Genomic DNA, 24,566 nt, shown 5'->3' on the forward strand with positions numbered 1-24,566 from the left:
GTCAGGATGTGTGTAGGCAGGGCAGCGTGACGAACGTGAGAGGAGCTAGGCTCCTCTCACAGTCCGCCCTGAAGACTGGAACGGCGCGGGAACACGGCGAGAGGAACGCGCGGAGCAAAGGTAAGTGAATTGACACAGGGGGGACTTGGCTTACTACTTGCTACTTACTTACTACTACTATATGAGGGATGAATTAATATGGGGGATGAATTACTATATGGGGGATGAATTACTATAAAAACTTATTGAAACTAAAAACAATGTACCATCCTATGTATTTTCAGTTTTAAAAATGTGGCTCTCAAAATAAATTTCAATCGTGGTTTTGGCGAGATTTGGCTCAGTTGAAAAAAAAGGTTGCCCACCACTGCCCTAGGGCCATTGCTTTAAAAAAATATATAATGTTTGGGGGTTCAAAGTAATTTTCTAGCAAAAAAAAAGTGTCAGTAAATGCTTGTTCTTCTAGGGCAGTGGTTCTTAACCTTGTTGGAGGTACTGAACCACACCAGTTTCATATGCGCATTCACCGAACCCTTCTTAATTGTAAAAATAAAATATGATTTTTAAAATTCAAAACATAGGTATATATTTAGGTATATATTTATACATACAGTCAGGTCCATAAATATTGGGACAGCGACACAATTCTAACATTTTTGGCTCTATACACCACCACAATGGATTTGAAATGAAACAAACAAGATGTGCTTTAACTGCAGACTGTCAGCTTTAATTTGAGGGTATTTACATCCAAATCAGGTGAACAGTGTAGGAATTACAACAGTTTTCATATGTGCCTCCCACTTTTTAAGGGACCAAAAGTAATGGGACAATTGGCTTCTCAGCTGTTCCATGGCCAGGTGTGTGTTATTCCCTCATTATCCCAATTACAATGAGCAGATAAAAGGTCCAGAGTTCATTTCAAGTGTGCTATTTGTATTTGGAATCTGTTACTGTCAACTCTCAAGATGAGATCCAAAGAGCTGTCACTATCAGTGAAGCAAGCCATCTCTAGGCTGAAAAAACAAAACAAACCCATCAGAGAGATAGCAAAAACATTAGGCGTGGCCAAAACAACTGTTTGGAACATTCTTAAAAAGAAGGAACGCACCGGTGAGCTCAGCAACACCAAAAGACCCGGAAGACCACGGAAAACAACTGTGGTGGATGACTGAAGAATTCTTTCCCTGGTGAAGAAAACACCCTTCACAACAGTTGGCCAGATCAAGAACACTCTCCAGGAGGTAGGTGTATGTGTGTCAAAGTCAACAATCAAGAGAAGGCTTCACCAGAGTGAATACAGAGGGTTCACCACAAGATGGAAACCATTGGTGAGCCTCAAAAACAGGAAGGCCAGATTAGAGTTTGCCAAACGACATCTAAATTAGCCTTCACAGTTCTGGAACAACATCCTATGGACAGATGAGACCAAGATCAACTTGTACCAGAGTGATAGGAAGAGAAGAGTATGGAGAAGGAAAGGAACTGCTCATGGTCCTAAGCATACTACCTCATCAGTGAAGCATGGTGGTGGTAGTGTCATGGCGTGGGCATGTATGGCTGCCAATGGAACTGGTTCTCTTGTATTTATTGATGATGTGACTGCTGACAAAAGCAGCAGGATGAATTCTGAAGTGTTTCGGGGAATATTATCTTCTCATATTCAGCCAAATGCTTCAGAACTCATTGGACGCCGCTTCACAGTGCAGATGGACAATGACCCAAAGCATACTGCAAAAGCAACCAAAGAGTTTTTTAAGGGAAAGAAGTGGAATGTTATGCAATGGCCAAGTCAATCACCTGACCTGAATCCGATTGAGCATGCATTTCACTTGCTGAAGACAAAACTGAAGGGAAAATGCCCCAAGAACAAGTAGGAACTGAAGACAGTTGCAGTAGAGGCCTGGCAGAGCATCACCAGGGATGAAACCCAGCATCTGGTGATGTCTATGCGTTCCAGACTTCAGGCTGTAATTGACTGCAAAGGATTTGCAACCAATTATTAAAAAGTGAAAGTTTGATTTATGATTATTATTCTGTCCCATTACTTTTGGTCTCTTAAGAAGTGGGAGGCACATATGCAAACTGTTGTAATTCCTACACCGTTCACCTGATTTGGATGTACATACCCTCAAATTAAAGCTGACAGTCTGCAGTTAAAGTACATCTTGTTTGTTTCATTTCAAATCCATTGTGGTGGTGTATAGAGCCAAAAATGTTAGAATTGTGTCAATGTCCCAATATTTATGGACCTGACTGTAGGTGCACAAAATGAACAAAACCGTTAAGAACAAAGAACAAAATCATTAAAACATGATTTTCACACAAAAACATAATAATGAATATTTACTGCACGAATCATGAGTCGGGTGTGGGTCTTCACCTCCGCCGAACCCGCGAGACTGACTCACCTAACCCCTGGGGTTCGATCGAACCCAGGTTAAGAAGCACTGTTCTAGTGGTTAGAAAAACGGCTGATGTGTGGCAGAATCTTCTGTTGACCCGGAAATGCTAGGATCGTAGAAGCACCCATCCCCCAAATGATCCCTTTTTGGAAAGTAGACACTCCAAGATATTTGCTAAGGGTCATGGTGAGTATTTTGCAGATCTCATTTGTTGCCACAAGTGTTTGGAAAATGAAGAAATAAAACAAAAATGCAATTTGTTTTCTTTTTCAAAACCTTGTGACAAAAATGATATCTGCAAAATACCCACCATGCCTCTTATAAAATTCCTTGGATTGTCTACTTTTCAAAAAGGGGTCATTTGGGGGGGGTGTTTGTACTATCCTGGCATTTTAGGACCTTCAAAACGGTGTTGGGTAGTGAAGAAGGAAGATGAGGAAATATGCCATTTGAAAGACTGGAGGTGGTCATTGGATTTTGGGGGCCTGTAGGTGGATAGGCTGCTAAAAAGTCTCTCACATGTGGTATCTCCATACTTGGGAGAAGTAGCAGAATGTGTTTTGGGATGTTTTTCCACATATAGCCACGCATATGTGAGCAATATGTCATTTAAGTCACAACTTTGTGGGGAAAAAAAATTAAATTTTTCAAAAATTTGCGGCAAAAAATTTAAATCTTCCATGGACTCAACATGTCTCTTAGCAAATTCCTTGGGGTGTCTACTTTCCAAAAAGGGGTCATTTGGGGGGGGGGGGGTCTTTGTACTGTCATGGCATTTTAGCACCTCAAGAAATGTGATAGGCAGTCAGAAAGTAAATGCTGTGTAAATTCCAGTATCTATGCCATAGTTTGTAGACGCTATAACTTTCACACAAACCAATTAATATACACTTATAGGGATTTTTTTTTTAACCAAAAGACATGTAGCAGAATACATTTTGGCCTAAATTTATGATCAACTTTGAAATTTATTGGATATTTTTTGTAACTGAAAGTAGAAAATATATATTTTTTTTAATTTTTGGTATTTTTTCGTTCATATCACAAAAAATAAAACTAATGGCAATCAAACAACACCAAAAGAAAGCTCTATTTGTGTGAAAAGAGAACATAAATTTTGTTTGGTAATTGAGCGGTCATGCAATGCTGTAACCAGTTGAATTAGCGCAGTGCCAAATAACAAAATAAATGGCCGGGGGGGTAAATCTTCCTAAGGGCAAGTGGTTAGAAATGGAAAGCATTTGATCACACTGATCTTGACCCCAGATCTCTCCATTAAGAGTAGTAGTCATTGCCTATTGCAGGAACAAGTGATGTTTACATTGATTGTGACAGCAATAACAGTGATAAATAAATACATAAAAAAATAAAATTAATTAAAAGAACCCGTGTGCCCCCATGCTTGCACGCGAAGGCAAACGCACATGTCAGCCCCGCATGCACGCAAACAGCAATCATCCCACACATGAGGTATCACCAAGAACATTGCTAGTAGTTCTAGCACCAGATTTTACTGTGTAAATTTCAAGTAGTAACCTGCAAATGCTTTTAAAGTGTCACCTACGGATAGTAAAATGTATGTTTGTTGGTATTGCACGGACGTGCGCAATTTTAAAGTGCAACATGTTTGGCTTCTATTTACTCACCGTAACATCTTTTTATTAAGGACTTGGCTTATGTATTGTGTTTTTTGCACTGAAATTCAAAAACTGTATTTTTTCCAAAACAATTGCATTTGGAAAAAAAAACACTGTACAAGCATGCGCAATTACCATGTGGCATAAAAATTGCAACACTCAATTTATTCTCTAGGGCCTCTGCTTAAAAAAAAAAAAAAAAAAAAAAAAAGTTTGTGGGTCCTAAGAAATTTTCTAGCAAATAATTAAAAAAAAAAAAAAAAGGTTGAAGACCCTTTTGTGTTCAAAATCCTCAGGACTTGAAAGAACCTCTGCCAAAAAAAAAAAAAAAATGGCCCTTTATATTTTCCATCCTGGCAAAAAAAATCTATTTTTCTCAGGACAAGTAGATTGGGACCCGATTTAGTCATTTGGACAAGGAGTTGTTGTTTTTTTATTATTTAGAAAATATCCATATCCCTGGGGTTAGACTACATTCTCCCCTATCTGTTTGACATGTTAGGTAGATTACCAGTTTCCAAACAAATCGTGCTCATTAAATGTATGCTGGAGTATGCATTCTTGTTTTCAGTTCTAGGATGTGCATCCAATCATTAAAACCTCCTGCACAAAATGTTGGATATTTCCCTGTATACTAGTGTAGTCCAACACTTGGTTGGCTACAGGTCCTGGTAAACTATGTTAAACAGAGGATGGACTGGGTCAGGACAGTGCTGCCCTTGATTAACCAGTTGCCACCCAGCCTGTAGCCAGATGGGGGCCGGGCAAACAGTTTGTCTCTCTGGGTGGACGCCATGTGGCATCCTTTCCCAGACGCGCATTGCGCATGCCCGATGATAGATCTGTGTACAGGCCCCATTGCCTGTACCATGTGACCTGCTGTGACCAATCACAGCAGGTCACATGACAGTTGTATACAATGGCTGGCTTCCTTTCATGCCATCCATTGCATACAAGTGTGTCTAGCTGTGAATGGTCACACTGATCACAGCTCAGCTGTGTCATGTAATTAGCTGTGGCCAAATCACAGCTAATCACAAAAAAAACAATGAATGAATGAATCAATTTCATTCAGGTAATTCTTTGCTATAAGCAAATTGTGTAAAAAAAAAAAATACTGATCACTTGTCCAAAGTAGTACAATGTTACTATGGTAACATTATACTACTTTGGTCATAGTGCAATATGAAAAAAAAAGAGAAAAAAAATAGAATTAAAAAGCAAATTATCAATTTTTGTTTCCGTACTGTCACCTGTCAGTGTCCCTGATCACCACCATGCCAGTTATATGATGCTGTACTGCACTGGTGACAGTATGTAAATAAAAAAATGCTCACATTGACTTGGAAGGTCATACCTACAGAGTCCTATAAAATGGCATGTAGAAGCACTCTAATTGTACATCTGTGCTATGACTTGCTCTACATCATGTCGCATAGATTTCCTGGCCAGCAGTGTCAGTTAGTGGCTCCTAGTTAGATCAAAAGCAACGTTTAACAGACTAGGGATGGAAGTTATCTTTCATCTGTATGCTGATGATCAGAATAGAAAACCGAATTCATTTATTTGTACTTTGTCCTAAAAGCAAAGGGTGAGTTTGCATGCATTTTAAAATGTATTCATAGCCATTCCAAAGCACCACTCCGAAGTGTGTTCCACTCACACCAAATACTAGAAACCAACAAAATGATAGCTATTAAAATGTTTAACTAAAGGAAAGGTGCACAGGAGCAGGGCAATACACTAAACCAGCATCTCAATCAGGATGGCACGCCGCATCCAGTGTTTTCACACAGTGTATTGAGTTTCTATGGTGCTGTATGGCCCTCTACATGGCAATGTAGATGTTTATGTCAGACATGCAGTTGTTTGCAGTCACTGGTAAAAATAAAAAGGAGCCAAGCATTGCCCTGTAGGGTAAATAAGTCAGCAATGGCAACTTGCTTGTTTATGGAATTGCATGTTCCCAGGCTGTGATCCAGACAGATTCCCATTCACAGGAACAACGTACAATAAACAGAGCAGAAAACATTGGCACCATTCAAAACTTCATAACACTGATCCCAGCAAGGATGGTAATTAGAATTATTTATTATCCTTAAAATCAATGTCTCGGCTGTAACAGCAGACAATTATTCTTAAAATCAAGATTTTCTTTGTATTCTGAGGATTTAATGTGTCAGACATTTACAATAGCTGTAGTCTGCAGGAAATCACATCTCCTTGTCCATAGAAAAGTCATGATTCCAGTTTGACACAAACCAGTCTGCGTTTTATCATTTCCCAGACAGGAATGTACAGTGCTGTAACTCAGATTCACCTCACAGAGGGATATTTGCATGTTTCTTCCATGGATTTACTTGTTGTTTACTTGCAAGTACTTCAAGATCACGACAGATGCGCATGCGTGTAGTAGACGGCTGGATGATGTCATCAACAAATCCTGTCCAAAACAAAGTCAGTCAGGTCAACACTTCATAGAAACAAAATACATACAGAGATATAGATGCAATTTTGAAAGATAGTATTCTGACAACATACTACATGTTTAAGCAGAACTTCATTCTCTCAATCAACATGGACTAATTGCAATCCTTATGCTGATGGCATCAGTAAATAGATTAAAAAAAGTAAATATGATATAATTTCCAAAGTTTTTTTTTTACACATTTCCTTCCTGATTTCCAGCCTAGGCAAATGATGTCATACAGCGCAGGAGTCTCCAGGAGGGTTTTTTCAGCTAAGCACACCCTCCTGCCTCCATGCCTGAGGGAGAAGGAGGAAGGGGTTCAAAGTGATGTCTCAGCAAGATAAAGCTTGGAGACAAGGATGGATAGGGGAGTTTGCTTTAAATAGTAAAAATGAATTAAATAGTGTTTTTGCGTTGTGGTGCTCCAGACGCAATGTAGTTCTGCTTTATGTTCCATGATTCTGAAAGTAGCTGTTAACTCAAAGACAGCCGGGCAAATATCATTTTCTAAAGGAAATCAAAAAGAGCAGCCTACTTTGGAATTCTTCACGACTGGGCTATAGGAAGTGATCAGATCATATTAAAAAAACAACTTTCAACTGAAAAAAGGCTTTGTGTACTCAGCCTACTGTGCACATGGTTGTTTTCGGTTATGTTTCTGCAATTTAGATATTCCACTGCCATAAAATGTAAATGATGTCTACCTCCCTTGCCATACACGCACAGATTTGTTTTACTATCTCTTGATTGAATATAGCAATTATCAATCAGCTTTCACTACCATTTTGATCCAATTTAGCAGAATCACAGATGAAAGCAATCAGACAGATTGGAAATGTTCAAGTTACTTTAAGAGGACTCTGTGGCATATGGAGTAATCAGGTTTACATCAATTGCAAATAACTAGATCTATGCAGGAAAGTGTGTGTAGCCAGATACATTTTAGTCTGATAAAGGTCTGTAGAAGTCCACTGGGGCAAAAAGCACTTGTTGGCCACAATAATCAGTCATTTTAGCTGCAAGATTATTCTAATGCAGGTTAAAATGATAAAGGGTGTGTTGCCTTTGACACCCAATTAAAATTATCCAGCTCAACTAGAAAGCAGCCTTAGGCTGGCCATACACTATACAATTTTCTGTCCACTTTCCTTTAGATTTAACTTCAACTATGTAGTGCAAGAGCCTGCCTAATTGGAGTGTTGTTAGGTTTGATCTCCTGTTATATGGTTTTTGGTAAATATAAACCATAAATCTCGAGAAAGTTGTATAATGTATGGCCAGCCTTACTTAACATGAACCAAGCATTAAAGGCCTGGAAACCTTGGGATCTAGGTTATTCTAACCATGGTGATGGATCAATGGGACATGTCCAATGGCATATGCACAACACTGTCTGTTAGACCACAGTGCAGTAAAGTGTTGTATTTGTTGGAGACTGTAGGTGTGTTTATTAATATGCGGCAAAGATTATCTGTTGTATTTGCTGAAGGATGTCAGTGTTTTTATTAATATCCAAACTAAAAGATGGCACCTCTCCCAGACTGATTATAGAGCTGTAAGAAAAGGACTCACCAGAGTTCCTCCAGGCACTAGTGGGGCTCATCGAACCCCAGAAATACTTCACCGATTCCCAAACTGCAGGTCAAGCCCCTGCTACTTACCTTGCTTAATAAAGTATTATCCAAAGCAAGAAACACCTCATCGTGCACAAGATCTCTCTGGGGCATTTTATCAAGCAAAAGTAGGTAGGGGTGGTCCTGCCTGCTTAAAGAGTATTAATGTGCAGAAAAGATGATCTATTGTATGGGTGGAATATCTACACAGTGCCAGGAAACCAGCTCCATTTTTGTTCTGAAAATTGTTCACTGAAAAAAAGTAGGAAGCCTTAACTGTTGATATTTGTCATACTGAACTGGTCTCAAAGAAGTCTTACCTCTGACTGCTGCAGGAAAAGGGTTGGCAAACTTCTCCACATATTCTGCCTCGGCCTGGTTCTGTTTTCCTCGGAATATGATCTGTACAGCTCCCTGCAGAGACAAAAAGCATCAGCTTCATATCACGGACTGACATGGAAGAGATTGCAGTTACACTTTATAGACTTAGGACCCTTTCCCAGGGGCGTCCAGTGTGGATCTGTTTGTCCGAACTGAATCCGAGGGATCCAATCTGAACAGCTATGTAGGTCTATGAGCAAGTAGATGTAACTAGACATAGATCTGTTTACTTCGGAGTATGTTTATGCCAGCAGAAAAACAAAAGAAATGGAAAAGCTTTGTGTCCTTTTCCGTTTTGGGGGCGTAAAATGGATGTTTTCTGTTCACATCTCTTATTAGGCAAGAAACATTTTTTTTGTCCACCTTTCTTTGACAAGAAAAAAAAAAAATGCATACAGATGTAAACTGAACACGAAATGTATAAATTGATGTATACTGAAGAGAGAAACTATTTTTATGCATTTCTTTTTAATTCATAATTTTTTACGATAGAATGAAGGGCACTTATGTGAAAGGACTCTTTTATATGCACCGTTGGCTTAGGCACAAGCAATACAATAGTCGGGCTACCCTTGCAGGGACTGCTGCTTTTAACTGGTTCTTCCCAAACAGTAGAAAGAGCATCAGTCACCCAAGCAACAACCTATGAACACCGACTCCAATAAACAGTCAAGGAGTTGTCTTTTGTGATTTATTGCTGGTAAAACTTGGAACAGGAGAGGGATTGGGGCAAAGGATAGTATAAAATGCTCAGCAGTAGTTAGTGATCAGAGGACAGTCTTTCTAGCGGTAGTAGTACCTTATAGTGAACAGTCCAAGGCCCCACAGCTGAAGAAGACAATGGGGCAAGCCTTTAGGCATCCGGATACCCTACGCCAGCGGGTAACTATCCGTACCTAGTGCAGCGTTCAGCACACAGTCTCAGGAATCAACTCTTTCCAGCTTCCTCCAGACACAACCCAATGAGTGAGATAACACCTCTCAGGACTGGATCCCTTATGGTGTGGTTCTGCAATCAGCTCTCAGCAAAGTCGATTTCAGCCTTTGATTCTGGCACCTCTGAGGCCACCAAAACCATTTGTTTATATTACAGGCTGCCTGACAGCAGCAGCCCCTGTACTTCTGGAACCCTCCTGGAGAGAAGGAACCCTGCTCTTCAGTGCTTCAGACTAATTATCACCTTTCCAGCCCCCTACTGGACACTCCTCCCCAGGGATTGGCTGACTGGAGAAATATTCAGGCTGGTTATTTACATCTCACTCCCTGAGCTCTAGAAGCTTCTTCCGGAGGCAGGGGGAAGCAATCAAATTCACAGCCTGTAAAACCTTGAACAGACCAGAACTCACAAGCCTGTGAAACCCTGAACAAACAACCACCACTCTTACAAAAAGGAGCCAAAAACTAAAATTTACTAAGCATCCTACACAATTCTCAATTTTCTTCCCCAATGATAATTTTTCATTACATTCTTTAATAAAATTGAAGGCCGTATTGTAGTTCTCTCTTAAATGTATTTAAAGTAGGCCTGTGCGTTGCCCCAGCATGGCAAAGCAACAGGTTCGCTTTATTGGTTTACTCAATTAATAGGTTATATTTACCGTTCCTTTGCTCCTATGCTGCTCCACTCCACCCAGTACTTGCATGTATGGGGCTGCTAGTGACTCACCCTACTTTGTGACTTAACTGGTGCTTGGCGATTAGCTGCTTGAACACTCAACAATGTTGTATAGGGGCAGGAAAAAGGTTTAAGTTGTGCCTTGAAGCTTGCACCGGGATGATTCTCCACTCCTTGTGGTGTAAGGACATATGTTTATTCCCCAATCCATTTGTAATCAGCGTTGATTGCTCAAATATTTGTATGACTTAACGGAAACCTGTACTCAGAAATATGCAGGCTGCCATTGCTGGTCTCCTAAAAATGCTACATGTCATGCTACCTTTGGCTTCAATGTTTTTAAAACACTGACCTGAAACAAGCATTCAAATCAGTGACTTTAAAAAGTACTCAAGCCACTGGTATTATAGCCAAAACACAAGTATTTTCAGAGGGAGAGGTTGGCAATGGCTATCTACATTATTTCTCGCAGGACAGATTTCCTTTAACCACTTCCCACCCATATGATGTACATGTGCTTTCTTGGGTTGAGGTGTTATACCGGGGCGATGCCTGGAGCTGCAGTCATGCCCCCAGGATCAGTATTTTCAGCTGGTGTTGCTGAATAAAGTAAAAGTGATCCAAGTGGTTAGATAACCGCTGGATCACTTTTACATGCAGCAAAAAAGTAGTCTTCCCCCCTCCCACCACCTTCTTGCCATTTTCTTTTCACAATGATCTGGTTTTACCTTTGCTCCCATAACAGCAACCTCTGCTGTGGGCCAGGCATAGTTAACATCACCTCTCAGATGCTTTGAGCTCATGACATCATAGGCTCCACCATATGCCTGTTGACAAACAAAAAAAATGAGCGAGCACATTATTAATATACAGGAATCACATAATGCAACCATTTATGCAGCGTTTTACAAAATGGAGGCAGACAATACAGTTACAATACAAGAAGAATTAAGAGGGCCCTGCTCATTAGAGCTTAAAATCTAAAAAGGAAAGGTCAAGTGATACAAAAGGTATTACATGTTGGGGATGATTAGATGGAGAGTGCAAAAGTACAGTTTATTAGTTAAATGCAGGACAGGCCTTGGTTGTAAAATATCCAAAACAGCATAAAACCTTACCAACACTAAATGCAGGCAGTTGTAAATCACACTGCTTCCTAATATAACCAACTGTTATCAAACATTCAGTTGCAACACATTGGTTTCAATCCACTGAAAACTAATTGACTTGTAACAAAAGGCTTAAACAGTATAAAAAAAAAAAAAAGAAAGACCCCAAACTTTAGTTTGGGATAAAGTAGAAAACTGTTAGACCCTCTTCTCAATTTCCACTGCTGTTTGTGTGCCTGCTGGGGAGATTTGGAGATGTCACAGTAACTGTAATGAAGACAGAACCTTCAATGGGTGTATGCTGGTGTGCATTGTATCAATGCATTGCATGTTTTATTTTCTTTTTTACCTTTACTTGAGTAAGACACTGTAATAGAAAGTGGGGGTTCTCGCTTTTTTTTTTACCTTTCGTTAAGAAAGACACAGCTCCATATAAAACTATTGGACTAATGTACAGGCTTCAAGTGTTAGATTTAAGTAAGTATGCATCTGTTTAAGAGGAGGGTGCTTTAGGTCAGAGCAAAAAAAAAAAAATTATAGATGCACTTAAATTAAACTTGGTAGTAAACTGCACCTAAAGAAAAAAAAAAAATCCCCTGCGTGGTAATGTCATACTGTCCTAGTATGCATCGCCTACTAGCGCATTATGGAGGACTTCTCTTAAAATGAAGCCCTCAAGTGGCGCACTATCACCGCTGCAGAGGCTTCCATCTTCATCCGGTCTTCCTTGCGGGTTTGTAAGGTCCGGCCGTCTGACTGGCCAAGCCACGACATCACTCCTGAGCACATGCGCAGGAGTTCTGGGCCATGGCATAGTACTCTGAAGGAACGGTATTCTTTCAGAGCGCATGCATCGGTTCTCAAAAAGAGCGAATATCTCCTAAACTATGCACATTTAGGAGATATTCATTTTACCTACAGGTAAACTTTATTATACGCTTACCTGTAGGTAAAAGTATACAAAAAGCGTTTATTTTCAGTTTAAAGGGCACTTTTCCTTTAACGCTTCATTTAAAACTATGCACAGCAGTGCACTGTGATACGCTGACATGTGTTGAAACGTGTGATGTACTGCATTTTTATTCAATGCACTAGTATGGTATGAACAGGGTACACAGAGAACTTCTGTTATCTCAGTGTCCTTGCGCTGAGACTGCTGATAAATGTTATTGATTTGAAAACTGCATTCAACAATTGGACAGTAAAAAGCAGTGAATTGTCAGAAACAGTTCTTATTGCACAAAGAATTTTTTCAGCATGTCAAAAACGCTTGTGGCCGATAGCCAACGGTTACATGTGAATGTTTTCTATTCTTCTCCAAATAATGCCTCCAAAATTATTTGAAGACATTAGCCCATCAATGTTCACCTCTTTAGTTTTCTTTGTGAACATTTTGAGGGGAGTCAATTTCATCCACGCACTGGGATTCTTGTTAGCATTAAGTAATGGCCTTATATACGGATGGGTCACAGAGCTGTCATTAGGGCTCATTGTCCTGTTCACAGTATGTCCTCACCTTTCTAGTAATGATTGTGATCTTGGGGACAGTAGCTTCAGCAAAGGCAAACAAAAGTTTTGCTCCATGCCGGATAATGCCTCCATACTCCTGAGCAGTGCCTGGTCAAACAACAAAGATAATAATTAAAATTAAACAGAACCCTACTTACTAATTGACTAAAGTATGTAACCTGTAAGGCTTTCGCTTCCAAACAAAGAGTATAGCAGTTCAGATGTATGCATAATGTATAGAGAAACATTCTCGTAATCCAGCATAACCATTAAGGTTTCAAGCTCTGCAAAGATGTGTATAGATCCGACAACAAATATGCCAATGTGTATAAAAGACACACGGCTACATGGGCAATTTCCTGCAGCAGCTAATAAATTCTGTTGGACACTATGCTAATCATTTAATAAGAGTACACCCCTAAAGGTTTAGGGTCTTGACTTATCTTTCAGAAAGTTAAAATGCTGAATCATCACCTGGCAAAAATCCTGGTACATCAACGAATGTGATGATGGGTATATTGAAGGCATCGCAGAATCTTACAAAGCGAGCTCCTTTAACAGAAGAATTGATGTCCAAACAGCCTTTAGGAGAGAAGACAGGAAGAATAAATAAAGGAGATGGTAATTCTGCTTACAGTCTCCTGAATTATAGGAGACCAATTCTGGTAACGGTCTTCACCTAAAATTATAAGAAAATGGTTTAACCTGAAGTATAGGGAAACTCATTCTGGGCAATAATGTAACGGTTTAGTTATACAACATTTTCTGCACCAAGTTTAGTGTGCTGGATGTTTTTAGATGGTATCACAAGATGCAAAGAACTCTTTCCCATGAATCAGCAGCAGGTCACTGTGAAATAAAAGATGTAATACATTGTCTGTGCTGTTATTTGCAGTCAGTCTACCACTCTGTCTACAGAACTCAAGGGCCTGTCTGTGTTCTTTTGTAATTGCTTACACAACAGACCTGACCAGAATTGTACACCTCTTACCAATACAAGTCCTACTGAGGCTGTTTGTATTTTGATTTGATTGCTTCCAGTACAGCATTAATTCCTCAATATCTCATTAAGTCAGGCTATACACCAAGGCTTGACAAATTTGCTTTGAATCTAGGAGCCAGTTTTTTTTTTTTTTCAGTGTAGAGTGGGATGTCAGTGCCCGAGGCAAGGCGACTTTTGGGTTATAAGCTTAGGAGCCGCAATCACGGCTAACCACACCATGTGTTAGGTGCCATGGAAAATAGTGGCACCTGAAACTGCATTTTATGATCACAGCAATTCTGCCGTGATCCCAAAACACCCAGATGCGAATGGAGCTGCTCTGGTTCACACATATGCAATTCTGGGTGCATTTTCAAACTCATAGATTCACATGAAAGGCTATATCTGTGTTCCTATTGAGGTGTTCCACACAGATGCAATCCACACACATTGCGTTTTGAGTGCCATTACAAAAAGGGTCCTTTACGAGTTTGTAGCAGTGCATTCCAGACTCACAAGTGAGAGAGTAGAGTGGCATACGCAGAGAAGTGTTCACATAGGATTGAGGTTGATTTGCATTGAAGTTAGTGGGAGGCAGTGTGTGAACTCAGGCGCCAGGACACAACTTCTAGTCACCTTGGTGACTTGGCACCTGGGATTTGTCGAGCCCTGCTATATAGGATTCATTTTTTTTCCATTCATCCAGTGTGTTGAATGAAAAAAAAATAAGCCGAATCCCCCATCTACACATTTAAGGTAGAAGGGGGAATCCTTTCTGCTGTGCTACTGTATTCTGCCAGTGAGAAGTCTTTCCTGCCGGCAGCACTAATTCTTCAGGAAAAAACCTGACAGTCTGATTGTACACAAGTTGACCTGTCAGTCTGTGTACAACCAGCTAGCCCATGAATCCATAAATGGCTGGCTTAACCGCTTCCCGACCACCCTATAGAAGAAATACTACTACAGGGCAGCACAGGTGCGCAAAATTACGTATAATTGATCTTGCATTTCCCGGTTTAGGGGCGTGCATGAGCCGCATGTGCGCCCTACCCGCGCCGCCATTTACGGCCACAGATGTCAATCACCGGGCCCCCGGCTGGTAGGCTCCGACGGGGAGGAAGACTGTTTTGTTTACAGTCTTCCTCCGTCAGCTCTGGCACACACCCCTAGTAAAACACGCTCTACCTATAGTTAACCCTTTGATCACCTCTTATGTTAACCCCTTCCTGCCCAGGGCCATTAGTACAGTGTCAGTGCTTTTTTTTTTTTTTTTTTTAGCACCGATCACTGTATTGGTGTCACTGGGGATGTCAGTGACACCAAGTTAGTTCCCCCCCAGTGTCAGAATGTCTGCCGTAGTCCTGCTAAAAGTCACTGATCGCCGCTATTACTAGTAGAAAAAAAAAAATCCCAGGATCTATACCGCCAGTTGTAGATGCTATAACTTTCACGTAAATTAATTAATTTATACATATTAAGATTTTTTTTTTTTCCTAGCAAAGACATGTCACAGAAAACATTTGACGACATTTTTTTTTACTGGATATGTTTAATAGCAAAAAATCCAAAATATTGGGGGTTTTTTCTCAAAACTGGCGTTTTTTTTTTATAGTGCAAAAAAATAAAATTGCACAGGCAATCAAATAATCCCGAAAGAAAGCTCAATTAATGGGGAAAAAAAAGGTTGTAAATTTAATTTGGGTGCAGTGTTGCACGACTGCGCAATTGTCAGTACAAGTAACGCAGCTCCGTAACGCAAAAGAATGGCCTGGTCAGGAAGGGGGGCAAGTGGTTAAGCAAGGTGTGTTTGCTTAGATTGTTATTTGGGACCTCTGCCCATACAACCCACCTAACTGGCTCTATGTAACTTGTCCTCACACTTAGTGGGATGTAGTAGAGGGCGTGAGTACACAAATGTTCAGTGTCAGACTCTGCACCTAAACTGTTGTGCTAGGAGAGGAGGCAAACTGTTATTTATATGTAGAGATTACAACATCCCTCTATTGCCAACCTCTCCTTTTGAAAATACTAGTTGACGGTCTGTCACATTGATTCAGTTTCAGTACTTTTTAGTCACGGATCTGGATGCAAACAAATGCAGATTTTGACTACTCTGACATTCAACTTTTGTTGCGAGAGTAACTGAAAAAAAAGTACCGAATTCAGAAGCCAGACCAGACAGGTAACTAGAATTTGCAAAATGCAAATGCAATGGCAGCCCACAGTTATCGGAGTATAGAACGCTGATAAAATGTTCTCCTAGTTCTCAATTAGTCCCAAATTGTTTAAAAATGTACATATATTCAGCACCTGATGCCACTTTTGGCTGGTTTCCAACAATGCCAACTGTCCTGCCATTCATCCTGGCAAAGCCCACTATCATATTTTTGGCATAGTTGGGCATAATCTCAAAGAAGTCTTGTTCATCAACAATCTGAAAATAGAAAAAGCAAATATTACCATCCCATATAGGCATCTAACAGTGGTTGAAACTCAGACAACTGAATACAAGGACCATTACTGCATATCTAATATGGATTAAGTAACATTTTCGTATGTAGACATTATCTGGTCAAATATTACACTTTTCTGTGTGCTAATAGAATCCTTGTTATGGAAATACTGTTCTAATATGCTCAGAAAGCAAGGTTCCTAATCTCTGGAGAAAAAAGAAAGAGGAAAGTCACATGGAAACATAAGAAATTGCTTACAAATTGTCCCCTGGATAGAAACACTCAAAGAGTCCCAACACAGCAAGGCAACATAGCAAGTCAGCATTGCCAAAACCTCCACACCACGGTACACAGTAGGACATATATAATGAAGGATTTAACAATCCTATCCCAAGGAAATGGCCAGAAAATGCAACCAAGACGTGACATCTGCTACCAAATTTACACTTTTTCTGATAAAGTGCTTCCTAGCTCACTGATTGGACTTCCACATTTGTTCATTACAGGAAGAAACCACAATTGTTCACCCTCTTTATGTCATCCCATTACTTTAATAAAACCAAGGTAGCTACACCACAGCAGCATTACCGAATGGACGATATCCAGCATATCATAGGCTTTAGTGGACTCCATGGGAACTATGCTGTCTAATCCAAGTACGAGGCGCTCGCTGTAATACAAATAAAACTCAGTGCATTGTAACGGAACTACTACATCTTTCAGAATAAAACTCAAAAACTGTACAATCAATACCACACAGAAAACACTGGGATTATTATGGTATGCAATGGTATTCTCTGCAATGTACTTCATTTATTATAGGCATGTACAGTTGTGTTCAAAATAATAGCAGTCAGACATCACTAACCTGATCAATCACTGTTTTTGGTAGAAATGATATTTCTACATGGCAAATCATTTACTAGCAGGTGTAGTAGAGTAATAGAAATCCAACAGACCCAACAGTCATGACATGCCTGCTGTTGATTCTGTGTAATTGAATCATTAATTGAAAGGGGCATGTTCAAAATAATAGCAGTGTGGAGTTCTATTAGTGAGGTCATTCATTCTTTGAAAAACAGGTGGCAATTATTGCCCTTATTTAAGGAAGGAAGGCAGCAAATGTTGTACATGCTGGTTACAGTGCATTTCTCTCTGAAATTCTGAGGAAAATGGGTCATTCCAGACATTGTTCAGAAGAACAGCGTACCTTGATTAAAAAGTTGATTGGAGAGGGGAAAACATATAAAGTGCAGAAAATGATAGGCTGCTCAGCTAAAATTATCGCAAATGCTTTAAAATGGCAATAAAAACCTGAAAGACGTGGAAGAAAGCGAAAAACTACCATTCAAATGGATAGAAGAATAGCCAAAATGGCAAGGACTCAGCCAACAATCAGCTCCAGGAAGATCAAAGAAGGTCTAAAGTTACCTGTGAGTACTGTTACAATTAGAAGACGCCTATGTGAAGCCAAGCTATTTGCAAGAAGCCCCCGCAAAGTCCCACTGTTGAAAAAAAGACGTGCTGAAGAGGTTACAATTTGCCAAAGAGCACATTGACTGGCCTAAAGAGAAATGGCGCAACATTTTGTGGACTGATGAAAGTAAGATTGTTCTTTTTGGGTCTAGTGGCCGGAGACCGTTTGTCAGACGACCCCCAAACACTGAATTCAAGCCACAGTACACTGAAGACAGTGATGCATGGTTGTGAAAGCATCATGATATGGGGATGTTTCTCATACTACGGTGTTGGGCCTATTTATCGCATACCAGGGATCATGGATCAGTTTGAATACATCAGAATACTTGAAGAGGTCATGCTGCCTTATGCTGAAGAGGAAATGCCCTTGAAATGGGTGTTCCAACAAGACAACGACCCCAAACACACCAGTAAACGTGCAACATCTTGGTTCCAGACCAACAAGATTGACATTATGGAGTGGCCAGCCCAATCCCCGGATCTTAATCCAATAGAAAACTTGTGGGGTGACATCAAAAATGCAGTTTCTGAGGCAAAACCAAGAAATAGAGAAGAACTGTGGAATGTAGTCCAATCATCCTGGGCTGGAATACCTGTTCACAGGTGCCAGAAGTTGGTTGACTCCATGCAACACAGATGTACAGCAGTTCTCAGAAACAGTGCTTATACAACTAAATATTCATTAAGTGATTCAAAGGAAAGCAAAATCTTCAAACATTTTTCAGTTTATATAGTGAATGTTTGAGTTTGTAAAGAAAAATACAAACACTGCTATTTTTTTGAACAGTCTAATATTCACTTTTCTTCAATTTTTTAGAGGAACAACACAAATTTGATGTATTTTTCTTCATGTTTTGATTTGGAATAGAATGTGTAGTGTTCCCAATGCATTTGTGTGTATGGAAATAAAAGCTATTAGGAGTTTGAGCTTTATTCACTTTAACACACTGCTATTATTTTGAACACAACTGTATATCTTTAGATAACATTGAGGCTTATTTAAAGCGGAGCTCCAGTAGATTTTGCGTTTAATAAAAGTCAGCAGCTACAAAAACTGCAGCTGCTGACTTTTAATGAATACACACTTGCCTGTCCCAGGGTCCAGCGATGTGCTCACCCGCACCGTCCCTTCTCTTCTTCTCTCCACGGCGCCGGCATTTCAATTGTGAGCACCAGGCTGTAACAGCTTGCAGTTTCACAGCCGGGTGCCCACTGCACAAGAGCGAGTCACGTTGCGCCTCCTGCTTGGTCCGGCAGTCTTCTGGGAGCTGTGAAGGTTCCCAGGAGACTGCGGGAGGAAGGAGGGGGTCAAACGTCTGGTTCACTTCACCGCAGCAAACCGAGCCGGAAGTGGGAGTGGGTACCTGTCAAAACCAGGTACCCCCTCCCCCCAAAAAAGTGCCAAATATGGCAGTGGAGGGGGGGGGGGGGGGAGGAGGCAAACAAGTGGAGCTTCCACTTTTGGGTGGAACTCTGATTAAAACACATACATGTATTTGCTGTTCATATTTGTTACACTGCCCATAGAGCATTCAGCAGGACTCTTTTGCAATTGACAGGAGCTCAGGGTTAGAACTATGAAGAAACATGCATTTCTATATGCAGATGATATACCAGTTTATCTGAATCTGTGTTATTTTATGTGTAAGGTTACAATTTTTTTTTTTTTTTTACATAATAGACAATCTAGTTTGCAGTTTCAAAACAAGATTAAAGACAAAAAAAGCCATCATGTTTTTTGCTGGGACACCTAGAGATAAATCAGGTAATTTGTCATGATGTGTAAAATAAGCCTGCGAACCCCTGTCACGTCTATTCCAGCATATAATTGCACAGCTTGTGCCTCTTTGTTAATTAGGAGCAGCATCTACTCCTTTTTTATGTTCAGAAGAACAGTACAAACATTGTGCTTGCAGCACTTGTTAATTCCCCTCCAAACAGCTTACCTTGGGTCATGACACTCCCTTACTGGTGCTGCATCCTTATTGCTTAGTGGAAGGTAGTTAAAGAATTCCCGCAGGTTTAATAAAGCGTCTATGTCATTTTCAAAAGCTCGGTGAGCTACCCCTGCAAAGGCAATATGGAAAAAAATTAAATTCACATCAAAATCAGATCATATGCCTCTTCCCAGTGTCATGCTAGTGACTGGTTTATGCCTACAATTGTGGCCTTGACACTCCAATCCCAGTAAGCAAGCCCAGTTTAGCATGGCTACATTGTTTACTTGAGTGTATTAAAAATTGATTTTACATGTTGCATAGATAGTCTGTAAAAGGAGTAGTAGCAATATACATCTGTAAATGTTTTTGTGTATGGCACCACTGGACGATCAAGCAGCAGCTGCTGCCTGCCATGGTGCTCTAGTCATATAAAGCTGACAAGTATTTTCGCACAATTGTCCTTGATGCCGATTTCCTGCCTTCACTGAATATGTCATCCATCTTCTGGTTCACTCAATATTTCCTCTGAAATAGTGTACTCATTTTCAAATCAAACCGTTATTCTCTTTGGTTTCCTGTTTGTAAGACCAGTGGCTGCTATGCCTCCTATTCCCCCAGCCACTGGTCTTGGCACATCCCTTCTGTAGTTCTTTAACCAGGAGGCAGTGATGCAATTCAGCCCCACTTGCAGTGGTGGGCGGAGCAAGACTCTCAGACATATTCAACATGCACAGGCCTAGCGTACCCGCCCACATTCACTACAATTCCCTGTGAGTTTGATGGGAACTGTAGTTTCCTTTTACTGCAGAAAGAGAGGAGATGATGTAATCTTTGCTCCTCCTCCTTGGTAGAGCAGATGCTGTTTCATTTTGATTTACAGACATGAGGTCATGAAAATTTTCTCCTAAATAAGGATTTTCAACATTTTATTAACTGTTTAGTGTTGTGTAGGGGGGGGGGGGGCAGTGTACTAATGGGGGATTTTTATTTTCTACCTATCCCGGAGTTCTTGTGGTAAATTGCGGTATTGCTTTAAATTAGCTTTAAAAACCTGATAGGGCAGTGTGGGTTTTGGCTCCTCCTAGGTCTTCTTGTGTCACATCCTCATTGGTAACTGACTTTACTACATCTGGACCAGTAATGAAGAGATAGGAAGTGTCCTGGGAAGAGAAAAACAAACACATTGCTAAGCCAGAAGAGAATCGACAGGGGTTCACGGGGTTATTTTACACACCAAGACAAACAACAACCAATCAGATCGCCTTTTTCTACAGCGTGAAGGAAATAACAGAATCGCCTGCTGTAAAAAACATAAAATCGGCTGTACACCCATATGCCTACACAAGTCCAACTAAGGCTACTCCTGCAACTTGAAAAGTCCTTACAGCCCCAATGAAGGAATTGTTTAGCAAAGAAAAGCCAGCTACTCTGCTTAAACGCCAGTGAATTGACAATCTGGAGACAGAAAGCTGAAACTGAGTACACATTCCATTTTGCTATAATCACTAAAATATAATATTGCTCAAACGTTTCCATACCCTGGCAGTAATTGTGAAATGTTGGCATTGGTATTGAAAATAGGACTGACCATGCCAAAAAACTGTCTTTTATTTAAGGATACTGATCATATCCTAGATTGTAAGCTCCAAGGAGCAGGGCCCTCCTTTCCCTCTTGTATTGAACTGTATTGTTGCTGTATTGTCTCCCGTTATAATGTAAAGCGCTGAGCAAACTGTTGGCGCTATATAAATCCTGTATAATAATAATAATAATATGAAGCGGTTTATAAATCACATAGTTTGGCTTAAAAAAAAAAAAAGAAGAAGGACGATGTGGTTGTCTCAAGGGGCACAATACAATGATACTTGAACAAAAATGAGCAGCATGGTTGAGTTGCCAGAAAGAAGCTTTTGCTGCACCACTGCCACGAAAAATCCTGATTACAATATGCCTGATACCTTGAACAGGCCTCACAGCTTCTCGCACACTGTTATATGAAGTGACAAGACCAAAATAGAACTTTATGGTCACAACCATAAGCGCTGTTTGGAAAGGAGTCAACAAGGCCTATAGTAACAAGAATACCATCCCCACTGTGAACCATGGGCATCTTGTGAAAATTGAGAGCAAGATAAATGCAGCACATTATCAGAAAATACTGGCAGATATTTTGCATTCTTCTGCGTGAAAGCTACACATGGGACACTCTTATTTTTCCAGCACGACAATGAAACTAAGCACAAGGTCAAGTTGACCCTCCAGTGGTTACAGCAGGAAAAGGTGAAGGTTCTGGAGTGGCCATCACAGTCTCCTGACCTTAATATCATCGAGCCACTCTAGGGAGATCTCAAACGTGCAGTTCATGCAAGACCACCAAAGACTTTACATGACCTGGATGCATTTGGGCAAAACAAATGGGCAGCTATACCAACCAAAAAAAAAAACAAACCACACACTTATTTAACACACACACACACACGCACACGCACACGCACACACACACGATTTTGCATTCCCAGGTAGGGGGCGCACACCTTAACCATGGCCTCGGCTGTCACTTACCGGGTCCTGCCCAGTGATTGCCAAGCATCTCCGATAGGGGAGAGAACTGTTTGTAAACAAAACAGTTCTCTCCCGTCAGCTCCTGCACACTGCTTGGTCTGGCTGTGCATAGCACAACCATGCAAACTAGTGTGCTTACAGTGAAGCACAAACACAGTCCAGTATGTAAAATGGCACACAGCACTCAGTTAACCCTTTAATCGCCCCACATGTTAACCCCTTATGGAATCCCATAAGAAATAAAGAAATGTGCTTTGCCTGCTTACGCATGTTCTCTTTAAAAATAGTACATACTATTACCAATTCTCGGAGGGTATGCAAACTTTTGAGCGTAATGTATTTCCTATAGGTATGAGATTGTTGTCAAACCCAACTTAAATAGGCCAGACTAGATCTTGCTTATCCCACATCTATGGGTATATTAAGGCAATAGTAGGCGCCAGTTGTGTGGGGTTTCCATGGCTGATACTGCATTTACTGTTCCTTTTGGGATAGTTACAAGTTAGGCTGGTCCACAGGAACATATCGTGTATGTCCTGGAAAATGGTCTGGAAAAGACCCCCCCCCCCCCCCCAATAAGGAAACCAGCCCACAACTGGAAGGAAGTGCTCATTCAGGTAGGTTATAAAATTCATCCCGTTTCCTATTATATTCCTACTGATAAACTAAAAAAACCTCCCACTCCACCCTCTCTTCTCTCCATAAAAGAGAAGCCAAGTTTACAAGGTAATCGAGCATTCTTACAAGGGCTAGCTCTTAGGGTGCAGTATTTGCAGTGTGTAGCCTTGTGAACCATTGTAAGCAGCCACCATGCTGCAACTACACTCTGCTGTGCTGATATGGATGACACGCTTACCTTAACCATGAATGTAAAGTCCGTTAGGGCAGGGGAATAAACAGCACCTCCAGCACAGGGACCCATAATCAGAGAAATCTGAGGCACGACACCAGAACTCAGCACATTTCTCTAGAAATAAATGACATAGGTTAGAGCCTGCTACATAATACCTGCTTCCTGCCTACATTCTATTAATACCATGTTTTGTCACAATCAATTCAATTTACCCTGTCTGAAATTGCCATTACAAAAGATGGTATCTTTTACTTTCATTAAATACGAATGAGGCAACAACTGAAATACAGTAAGAAAATACAGGGCCTTTTACAGTATAACTAAAAAGGTAAAACTTTTTTTTTTTTAGTTTTGGATAGAGTAATTAGTACACATCTGCTTTTTATTCCTGTGTGTCCCAATTATCACTAAAAGTGAAAGTAAAAGAAAATCCTAAATTTTGATCTTTCACCACAACAGGAATAGAGGACAAATTTTGCAGTGGGAACAATAGTTCTGGTGGAATTCCTCTCACTGGAGTTTTTTCCTCTAATTTCATGTTTTGGATATGGACAGGAAGTGAAGGCCAATCTCTCCAATGGGACCCAGGGGCTATTACTCTCCCTTACTCTAGCCAAAAAAAAAAAAAGTTTTGCCTTTAGTTCTACTTTATGTAAAATTAGCAAACTTTCACTAAACAAAAAAGCCAAGTTGAAAATGTAACGTTCAAGCTAAAATGATGAGCACAACCACAATACCAGAAAAATGTCCGCATAGCCCGCCAAGGACTCTACACCCTCCTGGATACGAGCTCCTCCAGAGTCGTTAAGTCCAATCACCGGGGCTCCCACCAGAACAGCTTGGTCCATGATCTAGGAAAAGCAAGAAAGGGTACAAACAGTTCTTAAATTGCACATTGAGTGCAAGATGACACAACTGGAATTCTAGCAAATGTTACTCAATGCCCAAACCCACTTAAACCAGAAACTTTGTTTCCAGTGGACAATGCTTGCTTGAATCACCTACTTCTGTAAACTATGAAAGACATACACTACAGAGTTCCTGACTCCACTCTTTGTAGCAGCCATTACAATAGAAAAATAGAGCTTCACAATCCTTTTGCAGGATTTTCCACAATACAAAATAGATTAGTACATGTTAAAGGTAAACGCTGAGATAGGCAAATCATATCTAAATACAAGAGCTTCCTGTAATAAAAACTGGTGACTGCTGCCATGTATTCTTATGCAGGGTGACTAGTCTTGTACCCACCCACTCATGTAGGTTGCTGCAAAAGGTCTGTTATGGGTGGACCTGCTGCTAACAGCTATGTGAGAGAGATGATGTCACTGCTACTTTTACAAGGTAAAATCTGGGTTTGCTAAGGCATTTTTGTGTACACAAAGTGAATTTATATACTTGACTATTGAGGCACATATTGAAATGAAAGACTGTGTGCCCGAAGTTCAGCTTTGAACTCTGGATAACTGAGGATAAAACCCCTGAAGTGAGCTCAACAGAAAGATAAAAAGTACATACTACAGATGTTACATCTCTATTCAGCCCAACTGCTGCACCA

The 24,566-nt window shown here is 40.4% G+C and overlaps 1 protein-coding gene across 1 annotated transcript in view; it reads right to left on the reverse strand.

Moving 5' to 3' along the window:
- Window positions 1-6,113: 6,113 nt before the first annotated feature.
- Window positions 6,114-24,566, reverse strand: part of PCCB (propionyl-CoA carboxylase subunit beta) — a 29,390-nt gene continuing 10,937 nt past the window's right edge. Inside the window, exons 5-15 of the mRNA XM_089671951.1 lie at window positions 23,746-23,859; window positions 23,012-23,122; window positions 20,645-20,753; window positions 19,600-19,720; window positions 16,763-16,844; window positions 16,032-16,155; window positions 13,214-13,321; window positions 12,747-12,847; window positions 10,850-10,948; window positions 8,446-8,539; window positions 6,114-6,485 (exon numbers count right to left, since the gene is read on the reverse strand). Coding sequence (XP_089528077.1) covers window positions 6,364-6,485; window positions 8,446-8,539; window positions 10,850-10,948; window positions 12,747-12,847; window positions 13,214-13,321; window positions 16,032-16,155; window positions 16,763-16,844; window positions 19,600-19,720; window positions 20,645-20,753; window positions 23,012-23,122; window positions 23,746-23,859 — 1,185 coding nt within the window. The 3' untranslated portion in view covers window positions 6,114-6,363. The remainder of the gene's footprint in view (window positions 6,486-8,445; window positions 8,540-10,849; window positions 10,949-12,746; window positions 12,848-13,213; window positions 13,322-16,031; window positions 16,156-16,762; window positions 16,845-19,599; window positions 19,721-20,644; window positions 20,754-23,011; window positions 23,123-23,745; window positions 23,860-24,566) is intronic.

The sequence above is a fragment of the Staurois parvus genome, unplaced genomic scaffold (assembly GCF_062004578.1).
Source record: "Staurois parvus isolate SC_StPar_1 unplaced genomic scaffold, SC_StPar_1.0 ptg000116l, whole genome shotgun sequence".
NCBI classification, from domain to species: Eukaryota; Metazoa; Chordata; class Amphibia; order Anura; family Ranidae; genus Staurois; species Staurois parvus.